General features: G+C 30.9%; 2 protein-coding genes across 3 annotated transcripts in view; one reads left to right on the top strand and one right to left on the bottom strand.

The window, feature by feature from the left end:
• Nucleotides 1–22,326, bottom strand: part of LOC143910435 (uncharacterized) — a 448,390-nt gene that overhangs the window by 309,911 nt on the left and 116,153 nt on the right. The window lies entirely within an intron of this gene.
• LOC143910433 (putative inorganic phosphate cotransporter) overlaps nucleotides 3,231–22,326 on the top strand; it is a 43,317-nt gene continuing 24,221 nt past the window's right edge. Inside the window, exon 1 of one of the 2 annotated variants that reach the window (XM_077428899.1) lies at nucleotides 3,231–3,523. In XM_077428899.1, the coding sequence (XP_077285025.1) occupies nucleotides 3,403–3,523 (121 nt within the window). In that variant the 5' untranslated portion in view covers nucleotides 3,231–3,402. Of the gene's footprint in view, nucleotides 3,524–12,410; nucleotides 12,988–22,326 lie in introns of those variants that run through there. The other variant, XM_077428900.1, reaches the window with a different exon arrangement.

Raw genomic sequence — 22,326 nt, 5'->3', positions numbered from 1 at the left:
GTGTTTCGATTATTTCAATACTTTAATATACAGGCTAATATTCAATGCATTTTTACGAATATATTTGATGACGGATATGAGATAAGTAGGATAACGAGTATGTAAATGTGATGATATAAAAAATTGACCCTTCACATTGAATGAACCCATTTACGATGATGCTTATCAGCGTGTGTAACAATATCACGTAATCTCTCGCGACTATCAGATATACCTACATATACACACAGTAAATGTGAGCACATTACAAAGTAAATACACTTCATGCTGTGATAGTATTAATTTTTTTATATATAAAAAATTATGTACATATTGAAAGATGGTAGGCAGAGTTGAATTACAATTATATCTTGGTTAAATTTTATGTTTGATTGAATGCAAGTGTAGGGGCCCTAAGACGTGGTCGAGTTTGGGTAGCCATACTGTGAGTTGGGACCGATTCAGCCATGTTGGTGGCTGCTACTTTACTTCCTTCCCGCCCGTCATATTAAATAGTCGTGTTTAGAATAATACCGTCGTTTCACTCCAGCCGCCCCCATATAAATAAGAGGAGCTAAAATGCAAGCTGAAGATGGTAACAGACTGTTGATGATTAAGGCAGAGTAACATATATCAGATTTAATTCATCAACTGATTTACGGGCCTGACAACTGACTAACTGGCCTGGTGTTAGAGATAAGCTCTATCGTCTTGACCTCTAATGGATATGGATTCGAAATTTTTAAATATTAATGAATTTCCAAATTGTGTAATATGTAAGAAAGCAAGAAAGGTTGAATAGAAATTGAATTGTCAGATATAAAAAAATGAAAGATAAACAAGAATAAAGGATAGTTTGGTAGGTCTTTTTCCAGCTTATTAGATTTAAACCTTGTCGATCATATTCAATTTAATTTATATTTTGAAGAAACTATTAAACTTTTGATATCGACCCCTCTTATGAACACTGCATACAATTAAAACAAGAAGTCATTGTCTGAATCGAACATTATAAATCACAAATTTAATTTGTTTTATTACTTTTGCGCCTAAGAATCTTGATGACAGAGTTTAGGTCGGTGTGATTTATACTAACTTTGAGAAAGCTTTCGATAAAGTCAACCCTGGTATCATTTTACGCAAAGTTAGTAATTTTGGGTTTTCTGATAATCTTATCAAGTTATTTACTAGCTATTTTGATTCCTGCTGGCAATACGTTAGTTATGGTCACTTTTCTTCTGGCCGTTGTGCAACTAGTTCTGGAGTTTCACGAGGCTCAAACCTTGGACATCTTTTATCTAACCTCTCTTCTAATGATATTTCATCTTTGAATCATTCACAATTTTTACTATATGCTAATGGCTTAAAATTCTTCAGATCTATTTGAGCGATTTATGATTGTCATTATCGTCAAGGCGATCTCGATTCTTTGGAGAGACGGACATATGAAAATAATCTACCTCTCAGTGCTAGGAAGTGTCACGTGGTCTGATTTTCCAGGTCCTACGCGCCTATATTTCACTCTGTGACGAAAACCTTTACGTGCGGAAATGGCTCCAACGTTGGGATTCGCAGGGTGAACAGGTGTCCTCCAGGAGCATGAGCGAAAGGGAAACCATGGACTGACGTGTCGTTGGAGTCGTGGGGGTTCTATGTTCGTCGAAGCGCAGCCAGCTGTACGAGCTGGTGGGAGAAAAGCTGGAGACCCGGTCACGAGGTCCTTTCTCTACGTAGACGGCTTCTGAAGTTGCGTATGAAGAGGACGGGAGCTACAGGAACTATCCAGCTACTACATACTAGGCTCAACTGCACGTGGATTCCTTGGCTCGACTCTCGGGATGAAGCTGGGACAGGGAGAGACTCGACCGTGTCCCTTGGAGGTCTGATGAGAAGAGAGCACGTCTTCTCGCGCGTTGAGATCTATGTTCGGGGAGTGGGGTTCAATTGGTGCCATAATGCCAACCTAACCATTGATATTGCTGTCAACTGAATGGACGATGAGCAAGACGTAGCGATATGTAGGAATATAGAACAACTTATGCTATTCCGAATCAAAACCAGTGATCTCATATATGTTACGGGTTCGAGTCCCACTAAGTCTCGTTGTTGCCCAGACCTTGGTTTGTCGAGGTCGATCGTTTCTTATCAGAATTTGCCAATTTTTCTGATTTTCATTGAAACGGTTCCTGTAAAAATTGGCGTTTCCTTCCATCCCATCCCAATTTTCTGTTGCAAACCTTTAGTTATTGTTACATCAGGTTTCGCCATATTGATAACCATATATGTCTCTATGGTTGTTTATCGAATAAAAATTCGTATTGTTACATGAAAGTTATTCATCGTTATTTATCGTATTCATACGATGTTTGTAATATCTGACCATAGATGTCAGATATTGTTTAGATTTACATGTATCTATGTAATAATTATGTGGACCAGGAAGGCGCATTTGGGGTTTAACTGTTAAGCCTTCCTGGTATATTTATATATATATATACATATGTATGTAAAAATAAAATTTCACATCAATATACAAATCTTATGATGGCATCATCATCACTCCTGTACAAACATGCAGAACTCGAGCGCAACGTCCCCTTTGACTATTCCAGAAGAAAGAGATCATCGCTCGATCGTAAAACGAACGAAACCCAACAGTGATGTCATCATGCAACTACATGTGTCCTGAAGACAAAGCCAAATGTATATACACCAATGATCCAGAACTAATCACCCCTGGAATTAACCTCGCTACTCGAGGGCAACGTCCCCTTTGACTATTCTAGAAGAAAGAGTTCATCGCTTGATCGTAAAACGAACGAGCAGTGATGTCATCATGCAACTACGAAACATGACCTGAAGACAAAGCCATCTGCACACGGCACGCTTCAAGCCACAATTTATATAAACTAACGCACCAGCTCCAGACGCCAGAGTGTGACTTCTCTACATGTGTGACTCTTTATTTAATGTTTATATCTTTATTTGTGATTCGTTTATTCACTGTGGTTGTCTTGAAAGTTACACTACGAATGAAGACTATTATATCACCAATAGCATGTATTGATGAATAAAATGTATAGTGTGTATTTCTATTTTTAACGAATATGCGGATGTGACATTTAGAAGTTAATATACATATATTCAAATATACGAGTTATTTTAAATATTTGAATTTTAGCACTCTAAGGTGAGATAGCGAGTGCCAGCGTATCGCGAGCCGAACTTTGACAACAACGTAAACAAACTATGCATATATGAGACAGGCTTCTAAAGAACTAGTCGCGGCCAGATTTCACGAACGCATGCATACATTATTAAATGGACCTGTTTGCAATTAAACCGCGAATCGACTCGTATGTCAGATAAAATCGTGTGGTTCGACATTGAGGTTTTGTGCTACGGTATTGTTGTACATCTCAAATGGATACCGAAAAGGAATCTCAACGTTCCGGTATTTGGCACGTGTCTGAGAGGACTCCCTTACTGAAGACGGTTCAAAGACGTCCTAGTGATCAAGTGTATTTGAAAGTACCTGGAACTGGTATGGATGTAGCATAATATATATAAATAATAAATATATTATAATGCAGGCAAAATAACAAAGATATCTTTTCAGTGTCGATGACTTTTTTGTTTTTGCAAATTGAATAGATTTTTTATCACAATTATATGATTATAATTTCATAACGCCTTATCGATTTCTTTGTTTATCGTTCGCTTTCAATGGAATCTTAGTGCCCTATTTAACTATCTATGATAATAATCGCACGAAAAAAGCTGCGTTTAGTTTATCTATTGGGTTTATTTTCTAGCATGGTCAATGTTTTATTGCATTATATAATATTATATGAGCCGTTATATGTATTTGAAAATGGCGGAAGTCCAAGTTTCAGTTCCAAAAACACTATTTCTGTTTGATTTAATTCACGAATTGTTATGACTTAATTTAATTCGACATGACCAGAATCTCTGAAAAGCAGAATAAACGTATTACAGGCCACCAGTATTTTTAAATATTTTTAAACGAGATATTTCTTGAAATTAAGAAAAGTGGACTTTCTTTGTACTGAAAAAGCCACTTTCAGTTATAACGGCTCATATTATATATAAATATAAGTTTTTTTTAAATGAGTCAAAATAATAAGTATGTATATTGAATGAAAGCATTTATCATAATAAATAATCGACAAAAAAATACGGTAAATTTAAAACAAATCGATCAAAAATTTTGTAGCAAAATAATTGTTAAATAAGGATTGTTTTATTAATGCATTAGGTTTTTTTGAGTCATAATATTCAGTTTGGTTAAATTTCTTTGACTTTTGTAGTCTTTAATAACAATAGTAATGATACAATTTAATTAAACAATAAGAAGGACGGTTTAATTTTAATTAAATTAAATAATACAAATGATAATGAAATAAACTAAATATAAAAATTAATAATAGTGTCTAATATAATCCATATTTTGTATCGACCTACATATGAAGCGGTGGCTCGTCTTCAAGGGAAACCGGGACACTGTCCCATATGAATTTCACCAAAAGAAAATAAATTTTGCGTATTGTTGGTGATTTGTCAGTAGCCAACAAGTGTTTCTTTATCCCGCTTACCACGCGGTGAGCAGAGTCGATTCGTAATTCAGTTCGGGGCAGTCACTTTCTGCCGTGGTCCCGTGGTCGCCAGCTTCAGTTTACCTACTACTCTGGTACTTGCGAATGGTACTGTGTGTGGAGTGTAGATTGTCATTCAAGGCGAAGATCTGTAGTTCTGTGTTCAGAAGTTCGCCTTTCAGAAGTTCTGTGTTCAGAGGTTCGTAAAGGTCTCTTTGGGGCAGAATAAGCCAGCCCCAGTTGTCTATATTCTCTATAAAATTCGAATAAATACGACACCGTAAACGTTTTTCAACATTTCAAATATATTTTGCAAGGTATGCTAAAATTGTCCATCAAGATATGCAAATTCTTCATTTTTATCATTTAATATATATTTTCAATCAAATTTTTGTTTTTTAGAACACATAATGAACGAAGTAGATAATTTAAAAGTCATTTTCTTGGCATAAAATGTTACTAAAAAATAAAAAGTTCATGTTTTTGGAAAAAAATATGTAGAGCGAGCGGATTGAGCCTCTCGTTCCTTCCATGTTTTTAAAGTCACGAGCCGCCCCTGCTTATGTATTATATGCACATAAAATAAATTTATTCTTCAGTTTTTTTTATATTGTTTATTTATTTTAAAATTTTTCTGATAGTCTCTGTTTTTGATCTAAATTAAGGTGACCATTTTATATGTTTTTAGGTTATGTGACAAAACCAGGACATTTTTGTTAAAATAATGTTTCTAAATCATTGAGTTATAAAAAACGATAATGAATTTTAGAAAATCATGGATGCATATTTAAGAAAATAAAAAAAATCGATTTAAATATTTATAAACAGGCTAATCCCAAGGATTCTGCCAGGACAGATATCCAAAAAACCAGTACTGTACTGGTAAAACCAGTACGAATGGCCACCTTAACCTAAATAAATATAATTGTCTTTGAAATGAAAATAGATTTTTGATTTTTATTTATTTAACATGAAAAATGAACACATATATGTACATACAGGCATACAAAATACAGATGTGAAAATTTAATTCATATACTCAAATCACTTACAATTCGGTCATTGGTAAATCACGATGTATAATTTTTTAAATTAATAAAACAAAACGTACACAGATAGCGTATCGTTTTTGAACCACATCTGTTGAATGAGATAAAACTATGATTTTTGACCCCTAGGTGTAGCTGGTTAATTATCGTTGCGATAAATATACACACAATGTATATTCTCTAAAATTTGTTTATTGAAAGAAGAAAAAAAAGGAATTTTAAGGTTATCGAACGATTTTAATGTAATGTCACCATGTTGATAATGATATTATGAATTCAATTACCCTAGTGACATAAATAAATTTTTATCTTGCGCAGTTGAAACACACCAGAAATCGATTATCAATTTGCAATTTTTAAAATTATCCATAAATATGAGATAATATAATTACGATACTATATTTTCAACAAAATATATATTTTAGAAGCCAATTAAAATGAATTAACAAAGGTTTCTTTGATATACATACATATAAAATTACTGTATTTGATTATAAAAAAATAAACATGCATTTTTTTATTGTTGATATATTGATATATATGTATGTACATAGGTAGTAAAATAATCATAGATTTTAATTTAAATAATTTTTTTCTTGTGAAAAAATTTTACGCCTGATTTATGCAATTTGTATAACATATCAACAGTATTTTGCATCGTAAAATTAGTAGGCGCATTCGAAATTATATTTTGATAATCCTTTACAAGTATAATACAAACATACATGTACATATTGTGAGACTTAGTTAGGAAAAAAATATTTTGAAAGTCGATTTTATTGTTTAATATCGGTTATATTGTAATATGTAATTGATTTTTTTTCTTGACTACTTTCGTAATTATGGGCACATATGTATGTATGTAAATACATATATACATATATTACAGTTGAAGGGTATTTTCAGTTATAATATATTACAACTGGCGCTTTAGGTCATTCATATTCGAATACAATTCATCTCTATAAGCGCAAATACACTTTCAATAATGTGCGCCAGTTGTAATATAACAGTTGAGTTTTGACAGCTCTGATGTTTTTACGAATGCTTTAGAGTTCAATAATGTGTTAATATTTGCTAGATATACAACGAATAAAGGCAATGAGTACTTTATGAGAATATTTTGTAGCATTTTGTACAATCAAATAACTTGAGATTAGCTAGAGAGATAGAAAAGTAGAAGCCAATTTTATAGGAATCGTTTAAGTGAAAATCAGAAAAATTACCAAACTATGATAAGAAACGATGGACCTGGAATCACAAACCAAGGTCTGGACAGCAGCGGGACTCCAGTGGGATTCGAAACCGTGATCATTCTGCTCGAAAGCATAATATGCTAACCACTAGTCCTAATAACTTTAATAATAATAACTGTAAGAATGTCTTTAAAACACAAATGTGACTTGACAACTCAATTTACTAGTCGAGTGACGTTTTCTGGTACCAACTTATAGTTGAAATGTATTACAACCGAAAATACACTTCAACTATAACGGTGGTTGGAACCAGGTTAGATGGAACATGTTCCTAAGTCTAGTCAATATATATTACGACTGGAAGATACACTTGATTTGTAACATATATGTACATCGTTTTTATCTCATCGATGCGTATTCTCTCTCAATAGAAAAAAGGGGTGTATTTTTTCCATCGAAAAAAGTCTCCAAAACCATTTAAAACACCCAATCGAAATGTTTCTGTATTTGAATATGAACAATCCTAGCATTACAAGACTGCATCCGCTTTGACAATCTGAAATCGTGCCACAGATTTTACATTTGATTGTATTAAATAGGTACGTCGAAAGTGTTGCACACTTGACGTATCATAATTACCAATTAAACGTTTTCGATCTATTACGCATTTCGCGTATTGATTTCGCCGACAAATCGCTACCGTAATATTAATTGCACACTTTCGTCATGTGAGTCACAATGTAACGAAAGTCAAAGATGTACCGAAAAACAAATAACCGGATATGTACATATGTATATACATATAATATCAAATCAAGATCGGCACGTGACACGTGTTTGATACGAAACCGAATATTTGAGTCAAGATCAATTGCAATGTTTTACAGACAATTTATTCGTATTTTTTTTCATTGTTCTTGAGGTGATACAGATCTATTGACAGATTATTTAACGCACTTTAATAATTCAATGCTTAATTGCACAACGACGAGATAAAATAAGAAGACTCGAGTGTTAGTCAACTCAATGGAATGTATTGTCTTTTTTATTAGTCCTTTTAAACATGTACAAATGCCATATTTGATAACTGATTTGAAATTCACATCGAAATTTTACAGATAAACCAATTAAGTATTTGAGATTGCTCATGGAATAAACCTAAATACAATTACATGCTATTATTTTTTGACTATGCTTTCAATGTAACTTTTATATGAGCCTTACCTTAGACTTCCTAGCGTTTTGAATCGCGAGGATTTTATTCTCAATGTCAATATTTGCAAGTGTGCTGAAAATATTTGCTTTGAAGATCTTTTCGCTGATTTGACTCGCATTTTAATTTTAGGATCCAGTTTACGACTGCAGTATAATATTTATAATAATTGACGTGTGTAATCCCATGATTGCCTCACAATTAAGTTTATTGCACTATGTGCTAGAGTCTGACTATCAAAGTGTAGATATATGTATATAAAATGAATTATCGTCGAAGAAATGAGATGACAGACGGTTGAATATAAAGTGACGATAATTATTGCTGTCAGAAACCGAATAAATGTCATTAGTACTCGAGTGCAATCACTCAAAGACTGGGCAGTCATTATTATATACGTACATAAGAAGCCTTATTACTTACTCGGATAGTTTCATTCAAAATTACATTGTCTTACTATCAATCGAGAGGGTTATATCCATTTTCTCTATTCATTTTATTTGGATGCGCTGAAATCGATTGGTATTTTATAATATAGTACATTCTGATTGATTTATATGCACATTTTATCACATATTGATATAAATGCATTATCTTTATAGATATTGTTTATAGCTGATGGAAACATGAAGTCACTTTGTGCGTCTTATATAGTATTAAATGTTTTAAAAATTTTATATTAAATGAGTTTTCTTTCCACTGCGTGTATTTTATAAAAAAATAAAATATAATATCCGTCAAAATTCATTACTTTTGAACAAATCTTCTAGTAATTTGTTCAATTTCATCATAAATATTTTGCTTCAGACATCAGATTGCTGTCAAACATTTTTTCTTCAAGTAGTAGCTTAAAAATAAATGTGTTAAAGTCAAATCGGACAAAAGAAGTTGCTAATTGACGTCACTATATTTGGAAATGCATCTTTTCAGAATTCGCAAGATTACGCGAAAAGTTACACCGTTTTGTTGAAATCATGCAAAATATAGAGATCGTATCGAAAGATTTCTGGTAGAAAGACAAAGAAGTGATCATCATTTTCAATCTATCTTAGTAAAAAATGGCGTTTTTATTCATTAAAATGTGTTGTATTAATAAAACAATAAATTTAGTACTAATATTGCATTTTCATGTTAATATTTGCTGGAAACCTAGATATAATGGGCGTTGATACTCGTTTCCTAATAAATAGATTTTTGAGTTTTTTCCCTATGATGCTGTACATTAACATTAGAATAATATAATACTATGATTACTAACTAAATTAAATTGAAATTGTAAAATAGAAAATTATCAGTAGATCAGTAGCTATTAAAATAGATATAAGATGTATTGTGAACATAATTTATTAATAATAAAAAGCATTTAAAATTAAAAACAATACCTGTTTCCAGCAAATATGAACATGAAAATGCAATATTAGTATTACATTTATTGTTTTATTGATACAAAACATTTTAAAGAATGAAAACACAATGAGGAATGTCAGGAAACGGAATACGTAGGTGATTTGGTTTTGATTTTTAAATGCTTTTTATTATTACGAAATTATGTTCACAATACATCTTATATTTATTTTAATAGCTACTGATCTTCTGATCATTTTCTATTTTACAATTTTAATCTAATTTTGTTAGTAATCATAGTATTATATTATTCTAATGTTAATGTATAGCATAGTAGGAAAAAGAGCTCAAAATCATATTTACAATTCTTATAAATGCTCGTAATACATCTAATACATAATTAAAGACTGTCTAAAGTCGATGACCTAAGGCAGATTGTGTTTAGGTAATCTGTGTGCTATACCTGAAGGGTATAGACATTTTGTTGTAATCACCGAGACTCTTCACAATTGTGTTAAATGTGAATACGTAGGTGAGAAGTATGACAAGAGTAATGGATATAGTGGATAGAGTGAAGAGATTGAAATGGCAATGTGTGGGACACGTGGCTAGAAGAATGGACGAAAGGTGGACAAAAGAAGTACTAGAAGAGTACCCGAGAGAATGCAAAAGGGTAAAAGAAAGACCGCAGGAAAGATGGGTAGAATAAATTAGGAAAATGTGTGAAGTGAGATGGATGAGAGTTGCGCAAAACAGAGACGAGTGGAAGCGTGTTGGAGAGGCCTTCATCCAGCAGTGGATGGCGAGTGGCGGTAGATGATGGTGATGATTTGCTGGAAGTTCAATTTATCAGCATTATTATTATCTTACGTAAAAATTTTGGGAATATTTAATTTGAAAACAAAACAACAAATATTTGACCGACAAAACCAATTGTATTCAATCGTCTAGTATTGCCTATTGACGCATTAAAGTATTAAATTGATTGTGGATTAGGTATATAATCGATTTAGATTGCATTCGTCGATGATTGATGTACCATAATCCCTTCAATGAAGTGTTACAAGCCGACACTCATAACAAACGATTATGGAATATGATAAATGAATAAAGAAAGGGGAGAAAAGCATTGCACGAGATCATTTTTCGCGGAATAATAATTCAAGTGCGATTATTCTCGAATAAATTAACCTGATGTTGATTCATCGTATTAGCGTGTGTTTCTATAACGTATTTGAACGGTTAATTTTCACGTCTTCGTTTTCAGTCGATCGCTTTTTACCAAATATGGAATTACCTGTCACTTTGTAAACTCGAACTGCCTAATTGTGCACGTGATTGATATATCAATAGTGTGAAGTAACTGTAGACGGAACTTTTCAGTTTAATCACTCGCCTTAAGGTTTAAATTAACCGAAAAAACATATCGCAAACATCTGTGACGTCATGAAAATGATTTGGTATGAAATGTATTATGATTGATTGGAATTTTCCTCTTTGTAAATATTGTTAACAGATAATTGATCAGATCTGTAATGTATGTATGTATTACTTTAGATCAGATAAATGCATTGTTTTATCATATTGAAAGTTAATAAGCCATGGAAAAATTCAGCGGAAATTTGTTATGACGTACACGAAAGAAACTCTCGTAGATGAATGTCTGAATCAATTATAAATTATTTTAAGCATATTGATTTTTTTTTATTGGATAGAGGTGCATTTTGTATTGTTTTTGTTTGTTAAATGCAGTGAAAGGTTTCCTGGTGTACAATTCAGTCATTAAGTTTGTAACACAATGTAATGAGATTTTATGCTTTTACTTATGTGATTAACTGTATACAATTGATTGAAATGAATGTTGATAAAAGTCGATAATTAGACGAGTTAGCGTATCGAATTTTCGTTTAAAAGATTTAATATAGTTTTTTTTAAATACGATAGTACATACATTTATAAAAAATCACATTGATCGTAGAAATTTCCGCATAAACATTTCAAGGATTAAATTAGGTATGCTTGGCGAGCTTGCAACTTGTCAAATCGACCTTCTTCCTATCATTTTAAACGCTAAAAACGTTTATAAACTCTGCACGTTTCCATTTTTAAACATAAATAATATAATTAATCATTTTTCGGAGGCTAAAATCAACGTCGCATAAATTAATTGCGGATTTCTTTAATAAAAACGACACTACGTGATATAAAACGATTGTTTGATTATATAATTAAGTCAAATGGCGCTGAATAAAAAATTGTATATTGAGTGTTAATAAAACAATTGAAAGGAGTACTTAGAACATATGTAGATATTTTCATCAAAAATAATCGAAATAAAGTCGTTGCATTTATGGCATTCAATTATAATACTCGTTTCTAAAATTGTTATTTTAAAATTTATTTATAGATTTTAATTGAACTTAAAGTCACAAAGTTATAAAGCAAAGTTTCATATTGTTGGTTTGAATCGAATGCATACTATTTATATATAAAATCAGCTGTTATATGTAACTGAGCCAATGCATATTCGGAATATCTCACTGTGAAACGGTTTCGAATGTACATATTGCTTTACGATTTTTCAAATTAAGAAACAATACAGCTTAGATTCGAATCATAAGGATATGAACATTCAAAAGATGACCAATTTCCTTTGAGATGTGAATAGTTTCAGTATGTCGTTGCATTTGCAGCATTCGATTATAATACGTGATTCTAAAATTGTTATTTTAAAATTTATTTATAGCTTTTAATTAAACTTAAAGTCATAAAGATTTATAAAGCAAAGTTTTATATTGTTGGTTTGAATTAAGTTAATACTATTTAGATATAAAATCAGCTATAATATATAAGTGAGCGAATGCAGATTCGGAATATTTCACTGTGAAACTGTCTCGAATGTACATATTGTTTTACGATTTTTCAAATTATGAAACAATACAGTTTAGATTCGAATCATAAGGATATGAACTTTCAAAAGATGACCAATTTCCTTTCAGAAGTGAATAGTTTCAGTATGAGTACAATGAGTGTCGCGCACGCACATGTCCGTACGTACGATTTTCACCGGGTTAGATTGCATCGGTTTTCCACCGCTTTTCCGCAGTCGCAGAGATAAGATGGATAACAGAACATCATCGCGGCATTATAAATCGTCGGCTATTTAAGCGTCAGCGTCCACGTCAACGTGCTTATGCCGATTCCGAACGTCGACGTTAACGCACGTCGGTTTCGAGCTTCCGCGCGTTCAAATCACTTCAAATCGCGCACAACGAAATTCGCTCAAAATTTATAAAAACCACAAAAAATAAACATCGAATTAAAAAATACAACCTACACCATACACGTCCTGGGTATATTTGATTTTTTTCAAGTACTGCCTGGTAGTGTGTTTCGGTGGTGAACTGTCGCGAGTGCAATTCTGTCGTCGATCTCATTCGGTGAAAGTCGATTGTAAATAATGACTTGTGGTCGACACTGAGTGACAATTTTCGGTTGTGTGATAAATCTTTGAATAGATTGACAATTTTTCGAAGGATCTTTATAAGGCTTCACGATGCTGACCGGCTGGAGAAAAACCGTGTCGAAGTGTGAGTAAACTGATTTATTTCTAGTGTTTCAATTAGCCGCCTCAATTCCACTCGTTTAAATATCCTACATTATATTTTAAGGTCATAAAATGTGGCTTTCATTCCTTTTACAATGATTCATCATTTAAACATTTGAGTAATGAGAAATTCTTGAGAACATTTTGATTTAATTAGAATGCAGATGTAATTGAAATTTGTAAGCCCCGCGACAATATTGCACCTGAGATAATATTTGAGCTATGAATTATTAATAAAGTCATACGATAAAAATTTTAATTCGCATAAAATTCCACGTATCATGTACATATGTATGTTTAATCGTTATATTTAAGATATAAGTTAGATATGTACCATGTGTGAAATTTGAGACTAAGAACGACATATCAGTTAAAAAATACAATACATTTTCCATCATTGAGATTTCGATCTTGACGTTTATATAATAATCATATATATATATATATATATATATATATATATATATATATATATATATATATATATAATATCGCTATTATGTCTGTGTATCTGCGATAACGCTTGCCGTACTACATATAATCGTTTCGATTCGACATTCATATGTAAGTCACAGCTAAAACACTGCCAAAAAATGTACAAATGTAATACGAATATCAAATTAAAGAAAACACTGCTATATATATATATACTGTTTGCTACCAATTTTTCCGCTAGGAAAGTCTCTGAACATTTAGCGTCATCTATTGAAAAGTTAATTAATTATTTTTTTTTCTATTGGTGTTTTATATTGTTTATATGTAGGTAGGTAGGTAGTTTTTACCATTTTTTTATATTAAACAATTAAATATAAATATAAATTGAATATATATTAAAAAGGTATTTTTTTTTTGTTTCATTTAAATAATATTTACTTATAGCAGGTTTTATCATGTATACTTTATTTCATTTACTAAGGCATTGTGGAGATATCATAGACATACATATGTACATATATAATAGCGCTAGTATGTGTGTCTGTGTAAGATAACGCTCGCCATACTATAATAGTCGTTTCGATTCAATATGTACGTCACAATTAAAACAATGCCAACAAAACGTACGAAGATAATAACAGATCCACAAAAAACTTCTATATATACTGTTTTATACCGATATTTTCTCTAGGAAAATAAGTCTCTGAGAATTAAGCGCCATCTATTGAACATTTATTTAATTAATTAATTTTTCTATTGGTGTTTTATGTTGTTTATATGTAGATAGGTAGGTAGTTTTTACCATTTTCTTTTCATATTAAACAATTAAATATAAATATTAAATTAAATATATTTAAAAGGTATTTTTTTTATGTTTCATTTAAATAATATGTACCTATAGAACGTTTTATACTTTATTTAATTTACTAAGGCATTGCGGAAATATCATAGACATATATAATAGCGCTATTATGTATGTCTGTGTAAGATAACGCTCGCCATACTATTTTAGTCGTTTCGATTCAACATATGTACGTCACAATTAAAACACTGCCAACAAAACGTACGAATATAATACGAACATAATAACAGATCAGCAAAAAACTTATATATATATATATATACTGTTTGCTACCAATGTTTTCTGTAGGGAAATAAGTGTTTGAGAATTTAGCGCCATCTATTGAATATTTATTTGATTACTTAATTTTTCTATTGGTGGTTTATATTGTTTATATGTAGGTACGTAGGTATTTTTTTCATATTAATCAATTAAATATAAATATTAAATATATTTAAAAGATATTTGAAAAAAAAAATTACCACGTGCGGATCCAACACAGGACTGACACATTTCTTTTAGTTTTTTTTATTTAATAACTTAATATGCCTATTACCCATGCGATGATATTTCATCGGGTACAACACTAGTAGAAGAATAATAAGATATTGTCTATTAAGTGTTGATTATAAGAAATACATTTAGAAAGTGTACGATTTTTATATTAAATGTGTCACACGACGCAATGCGTTTACCGAATTAAATATTGTAATTTGTGCGTATGCCCATTTTGCGTGTATTATTATTTAAATTTGAATATCGGACATGATTTTTAGCAAACTAATTGCAAACATTTGAAGTATTGACCTCTATTTCAGCATAACTGGTTATACATACGTTGGAACGCGCATGGCAGACGAAAGAAATTGCAATTTTACACACCTGGATGTTTGTTTTGTTATTTTTTTTAACCACATAAAAACCACACCAATACACTGTATTCACTGAATGAAAAATAAGTCCACCTATTTCAAACATAATGCACTATTTTTCAACTGACATAAATATTATATATTAATGTGTAATAAAATCGGCGTTGTTTACTTTCGTGTTGCACGTGATAGTGAAATTTCTACTGTTTATCGCAACTAAGCATCACTTTTCCTGAGATGTAGGGAAATTTAACTATCCTTCCGGGAAAAATTATGATTTATTCAAATCAAACAAATCATCGATGATACGTAAGCGCGTGCATATTTCAAACACGTATTTAATTCAGAATACGTTTAATTTCAATACATATTTTAAAGATCGCAATGAGTTTTATAGCAAGAAGTACAGGCCAATCATTTTATACCTAATCATTAGCAATACAAGTGCTGGGAAAGTTGACCCTACATAAATAATTGATTGTTTACACTCGTACACATTTTATAGACCAATGAGTAATGTAGATAGAAGTAGGCTAAATAAAATTTACATAAACTGACTTCGATTCGATCCAATTAAAAGACGATAATAACAGACGTATCATTATAAAATTTGATTAAAATCAAAACATATAATCTGTGTACATGTGTGCTTTAATATAAACAAATCAATTGAACTCTGCAGTTTATTTTATAATCATTGAACTTGAATTAGTAAGCAAATTTATGCGCAGCGTGTAATTTGACGCAAATCAAAGATAGATTTGAAGCTTTAAAATCAAATCAATCGGAAAGCGCATCTTAAAAATTCATTTATTAAAATCAAACAATTAAAAATATAAAAGAGAATATTTTCAATGCTAGTTTTTTTTATGAACCATTCAATCTTTTGTTAGAAACGACACATAAAATATTTTCTATACAATAAGTCTTCTAATTTCGTCTCAATTGATTCGAAACGCATTCAATCGTAAATGACGCTTTTATAACATGACTTTTATTTATTAAACCGGATATGTACGTATGTGTAACATAATAAAAGAGGCTTTCGCATTGATCTTGAAAGCGCATCTAAGAGCGGCTTTTACTTTTAAGATCACGCGTTCTTTTACGCAGGCTGTTCGATGATCCGTATCGTTCGATGATTTCGTCATTTGCGAACGAGTCTGTTGATCTGTGTTGACCGAATATAGTATAATAATATCATCCTTTTATCGATTCACATGTTCGGACACGTTTTCCACGCTGGAAAGTATCGATTTTTCGTGCGAAACGTTCCATTATCTTGGCTGTTTATGTTTTCCATTATAATAGTGTTTTTGATGATCGGCTGCGATGAGTCCAGATTGATCGGAAATGTCATCGTTGACTGTTTGATTGCTGAGGTGGTAATTGGCAGTTGGTTGAGCACGCATTCGTAGACTATGATTGGTATTCAGATGTGTTTCATTTTCGCAATAATCATATTGTTCGCAACGTCTAATTAGCGTTCGTACGATGTCCGTCCTTCGTCGAGTCTATGAATTACTTTTTTTATTGTTATGATATTTTATCATGAATAATACTGTATTTTGTATTAATTTATACGCATATTTAAAAAAAAAAACCGGTGTTGACCGGTTCGGGGTCGTGAATTTTCCTTAAGGTGAACCGCATATAAAATGTAAATATAAAAAAATAATAATAAACAGTGTGAATCCATCTTTACATTTACGCATTGGAAAATTTCAGCGAATATTTAACGGTTTCAAAATAATTGGAATATATTGTAATTATCACTATGATTACAATGTTCGACACGAAAAATGGTTCAGAGACAAGATATGACTTTTCTTATAGATCTATGACCAGTAAACACGAATCTGATAATAAAAAATATTGATTGGCTCGAGATTCGGAGATATATGTGTTTTTTAAATCGCGCGATTTTTCTATATCTTGGTGTTTTTCGGTCGATGTCTCAAAATCTGTCAATTTTTTGTTCAAAATGAATATTGAAATCTATAGTCGGGTATTTTATCTTTCATTTGTAGTACTTTTTAGCTTTCAAATCTCTCAAAGTATTCGTCCAGTTCAAATCAAAGTCAAAAGTACGTATTTTCACTTGGAATTTTTTCCCACTGTTAATACTATTTTATATTGAGTTTTTTCTATTGAAGCATGTTTATTGGGATAGTGTTCTGACCACACTATTTTTTGTTTTCGTTTAAAAGCGTTAATTGGAAGTGTGCTGAACTTTAAATCGGTAAAATTGCGAGCAAAAACCTCGGACTAGTATTTACACGAATCTGAATTGAATTAATTGGGATAATATATTAAATTGTCTTCATATGAGAATCAAATAAAATTCCACTTAGAAAAATTATATTTCGACTATTTAAGATTTTTCCGAGGTTAAAAAAAATATTTTAATCCATTGTAGACGCATTTGAACACAACTATAGCTGAATATATAAATTCACTAGCTCATTTATGTACGTAAAAGTGTAGAAAGAGTATGGAATGTAAGGTTGTGCGTACAAGTCATCTTTTAAAAAGTAACCAAAATAATGTTCAAATGTTTGATGATGCCCTTTTAAATTTTGTATAAATATAAAATTTTCCTAAAAATGGTAGTCTTTTTTTTTCCAAATCAATATTTGTACTTTTTTAATAATTGTATTAAGAACTACTTTTTTTGTTTTAATTTCGGTTTCATGACAATTTTTAGGGCTGTTTTAAAAAATAACATAATTTAATAACTTTATTTAAAAAAAAATTTAAAGCAGAATTGCTCGGCGCTGCTCGGGTAAAAAAATATATGTCTTTATCTTAATTATACATACATATATGTAATTATGAGAAAATACCAAATTTGATTATTATTTATTAAAAACTGTAGCATTTCAGTTTTTTTTATTTTTTTTATTTACATAGCCCGAACTTATAATGCATAATACATATATTTAAAAACGGAATAAACATATATTTAAAAACGGAAGGCATCTGTATTTTTTTTGCATAGATATTTATGGAGATTTCAAAAAATATTTATTACAATTTTGTACATAATAAATATTTTTTGAAATCTCCATAAATATCTATGCAAAAAAATACAGATGTCTTCCGTTTTTAAGCTATTATTTTAGCACTTCAACCGGATATTTTTAAAAATGTCACTTGTACCAGTCTGGTTTTCAGCCCGTCAATTATTATAAGTTCATAAAAACGATATTGTGTATATGTCATCATCACTGATGATGACATATACACGTGCTTATTTGTACGTGGACGGCTGGGTGAGCGTGCGGGGATGGAATGAAAGGGCAACGTAGAGGGTAGCGGAAGAAAACCGCTAGCGACAATAACCTAGGGTGTGCTTCATGTATTAATTCCTTTCCAAAAACCACCCGTTGAAATATCAACGGGCACAACACTAGTTTATATTTTGAACTTTTAATTATGACCTGATTTACAAATTCGCTTATTCCGGTCCAGTATGTTGAGTAAACAAAGAATGCAATGCGCTGCCCGGTTGAGCCTACCAAAGTAGGCATATAAACTTGACACGATGATGATAACGAGAGTATAAACGGGCGTCATGAATAATGCAAGACACTGCAATGGGTCTGACGTACATAAGTTTCCTCGGCACGGTTGCAATAATGAAAAAATAAATCGAACTTGCACTTCACGCGATGCACGCACGTGAACAAACATCCAGCACGTGGACATTCCACGAATTTTTTTACATTATATTATATATCAATATGTGCATTACATATGTACAGTCGCGATCAACGTCTCTGCTCGTTACAAAGTCGGATTATTTTTGATTTGTAAATGCTTTTTATTATTACTAAATTATGTTCACAATACATCTTATATCTATTTTTAATAGATACTGATCTACTGATAATTTTCTATATTACAATTTTAATTTAATATTGTTAGTAATCATAGTATTATATTATTCTAATGTCAATGTACAGCATAATTGGAAAAATAGCTGAAAAACCTATTTACAATTCTTATAAATGCTCATGATACATTTAATACGTAATATTAATTAAAGTCTCTCTAAAGTCCATGACCTAAAGCAGATTGTGTTTAAGTAATCTGTGTTTATATCTGAAGGGTATAGACATTTTTTTGTAATCATCGAGACTCTTCACAAGTGTGTTAGTATGGTTATTAGTGATTCCGTTATAGAATCTACTGGTTAGTTTGTTAGTAATGTCTGTAATAAACGGAATATTATTTATGGCATGCAGTTTTTTCAAGTTAGTATATATGGGTGTATTATAAATTATTTTTAGGGATTTATTTTGTATTACTTGGAGCTTGGAAAGATTAGTATTCGAGGCGTTATTCCATACAGGTGAAGCATAGGTTGATAATGGTAATATGAGCGCGCGATATAATTTTATTTTATTTTGAGTTGACAAAGAACTACGCCGATTAAATATTGGGTATATTGAGGATATACCCGGACAAAGTCGGATGAATGTGTCGTATAAGTGCATTAGTGCATAAGGTTTGACACGTGTCAAATTCTCCTAATGGAAATTTCAATGTGAAATTCTCTGAACTTCCGGCCAAATGTCTGCAAAACATGATCTGGCGATAGGCGAGCGCTGATCTCATTTCACGATATGATTTGCGGCTCGTTTTATTAAATGCGGATAAAAATGTCACGGTCGAATGATTTGCGCAAAGTAAACTTGAAAATAAATGTATTTTAATATGGCAATATTATTTTTTCTATTTTTATACACAGTCAGTGAACATTACGTTAAACGGTATCCATGACGGGTTAACCGGATAATACCGGATTGACACGATACGAGTGCACTCAGACCGAGTGCGTCAATTTGGTCACTCGTCTTTATTTACTACTTGTGTTTTTACCCGGCTTCTCTCGGTATTTGTAATATAAACCGCTTAAACATGTCCAATCTAAAAGTAAACATTTTATTAAATTTATTTGAATATTCATTTGTTAGATGACGTCACGGATTTATGAACCAACAATACAAAGTCTCTTTCGAAATTATATATTAGATTTATGATGATTAGTGTGTATATATTTTTTATTGTATACTAGTGATGCTACCCGGCTTCGCTCGGTGCATAGAAATGAAATGAAAAATGATGTTTGAATCGAAAAAAAATAATATTATTTAACGACCGACCAATCACAAACGTCTTTGATCAATCCAGTCAATCAGAAATGACTTTGATGACAGCCAATCAGAAACGAATTACAGACGCCGTTTCGGTTTTATATACATATGTATAAGATCTTTACATACTAATAGTTTTCGTTTTAGTTTTAGAAAAAAGTTAATACTCAGTGCATTTTTACTATACATTAGGGCTAAAATTTAATTTGTCAATTTTACTTGTATTATGTTGACACTATACGAGTGCAATCAGACCGAGTACGCCAATTTGGTCACACGAACTTTATTCGGATATTAATCGGATGCTGCCACGTTACGAGTAGCGTCCGAGTGACCAAATATGCAGACTCAGTATGAGTGCAATCGTATCGTGTCAACGCGGTATATGTATGTAAGTCAAATTTTAAAATTAAACAGCAATGTAATGAAAAATGTATAGAAAAAAATACAATAATGTATATACATATAATAAAATACAGCAATGTATAGAAAAAATACATATGATTGAATAATTGATGAATTTCGTTGAATAATATTAATTTTTTAAAATATTTACATATATATAAGCTGTCTTCCGACCGTTACAAAAATCATCACTGATGTATTTATCTACATATGTATATGTATGTACATACTTATTATATAAATTATGTATTTATTTAAAAAAACAAATATGTATATACAATTTTCTATTAAAATAAACACACTCATTTAAATGAGATATTTTGTACAAACAGTATATGTAGTACATGATTTGATAAATAACAATCTTTAATCGATCTAATCTGTTCTTTTCGTGGGAAAAAATCATCGTTATATTGTAAAGTCAATTGGGAATTTACAGTTATTGTGTTGTCATCGATCAATTTATATTAGATATGTGAATTACATATATTGTTTGGCGATTCAATGTGTCGAAAACACACGAGGATTAAAGAATGCGATAAAAGCGAGTACTCCAAATAAAAATTGATTTGACATTTGTTGAAATGTGTCAATGTCGAGAAGCGAATGAAGTGTACGTATAATGTACATAAATAGGACGATTAATTGATCCACTTAATCCATTGTTGGATCACTTCAATTGATGTATTATGATAAATTGATTTATCTACGGAATTTTCCTATGTGCTATTAAGAAGGTCGAAAATCATTGATAAATTTGATTCAAGTATGATTTGATAAGTGGACATAAATATATGTATGTATGATATATTATATTGCACTGAAGGCACGATTGAATGCGAATTTTTTATTTGTTTTATTATATATTGATTGATTTTATTAATTTTTTATACTCGCTATGATTAAGAATGCAAATCTAAGTTTGGATTCCTTCTATTTTTTATCAACAATTAATTCTTGATATCTTCCTCTTAGCGTTCCTTAATATTTTAGTTCAATTTTATATTGAACGATTCAAATTTTATACTAAACCTGTTTTGAATTTAAAAATAGTCGTAAATTGTAGAAATATAATATGAACAATTTATTTTTTCCTTCAAAAATAAATATAGAATTTGACTTTGACTTTTGCATAGTTCAATAACACTGCAGCTAATTTCATTTTTGACCATCAAATTATGTATAATATATATATTTCTACATGTATACATTTACATACGTCAATCATTTACTTGTTAACGAATAAAGGCATTTAAACATATTTTATTTTAATAGCTTTTGTACGAATTCCACAATAATGAGATTCGCGACTTTTCAAAGATTTCGGCTACAAACAAAAAAACCATTTAATCATTCATTCAATTTTTTGTGATGCAAATTTAGAACACAATCCGAAGGAAAAAATCGGCTCGAAATAAAAGAATTAAATTAAATCACACCTTTTACTAGTTTGAAATACGTAAAATATGCGAATATATCGATTTTCGCGCGTCATTCCATGAATAGAATGCAAATATGTACTTATATATGTACATATTTTTTTGAATACTTGTACCTACATGTATGTATTTTATTTATGTATAAATTAAAAAATATATAAACATTGC

The sequence above is a fragment of the Arctopsyche grandis genome, chromosome 4 (assembly GCF_051622035.1).
Source record: "Arctopsyche grandis isolate Sample6627 chromosome 4, ASM5162203v2, whole genome shotgun sequence".
Taxonomy (NCBI): Eukaryota; Metazoa; Arthropoda; class Insecta; order Trichoptera; family Hydropsychidae; genus Arctopsyche; species Arctopsyche grandis.
The sequence above is the reverse complement of the archived record's forward strand: the minus strand, read 5'-3'. Positions and strand labels throughout refer to the sequence as shown.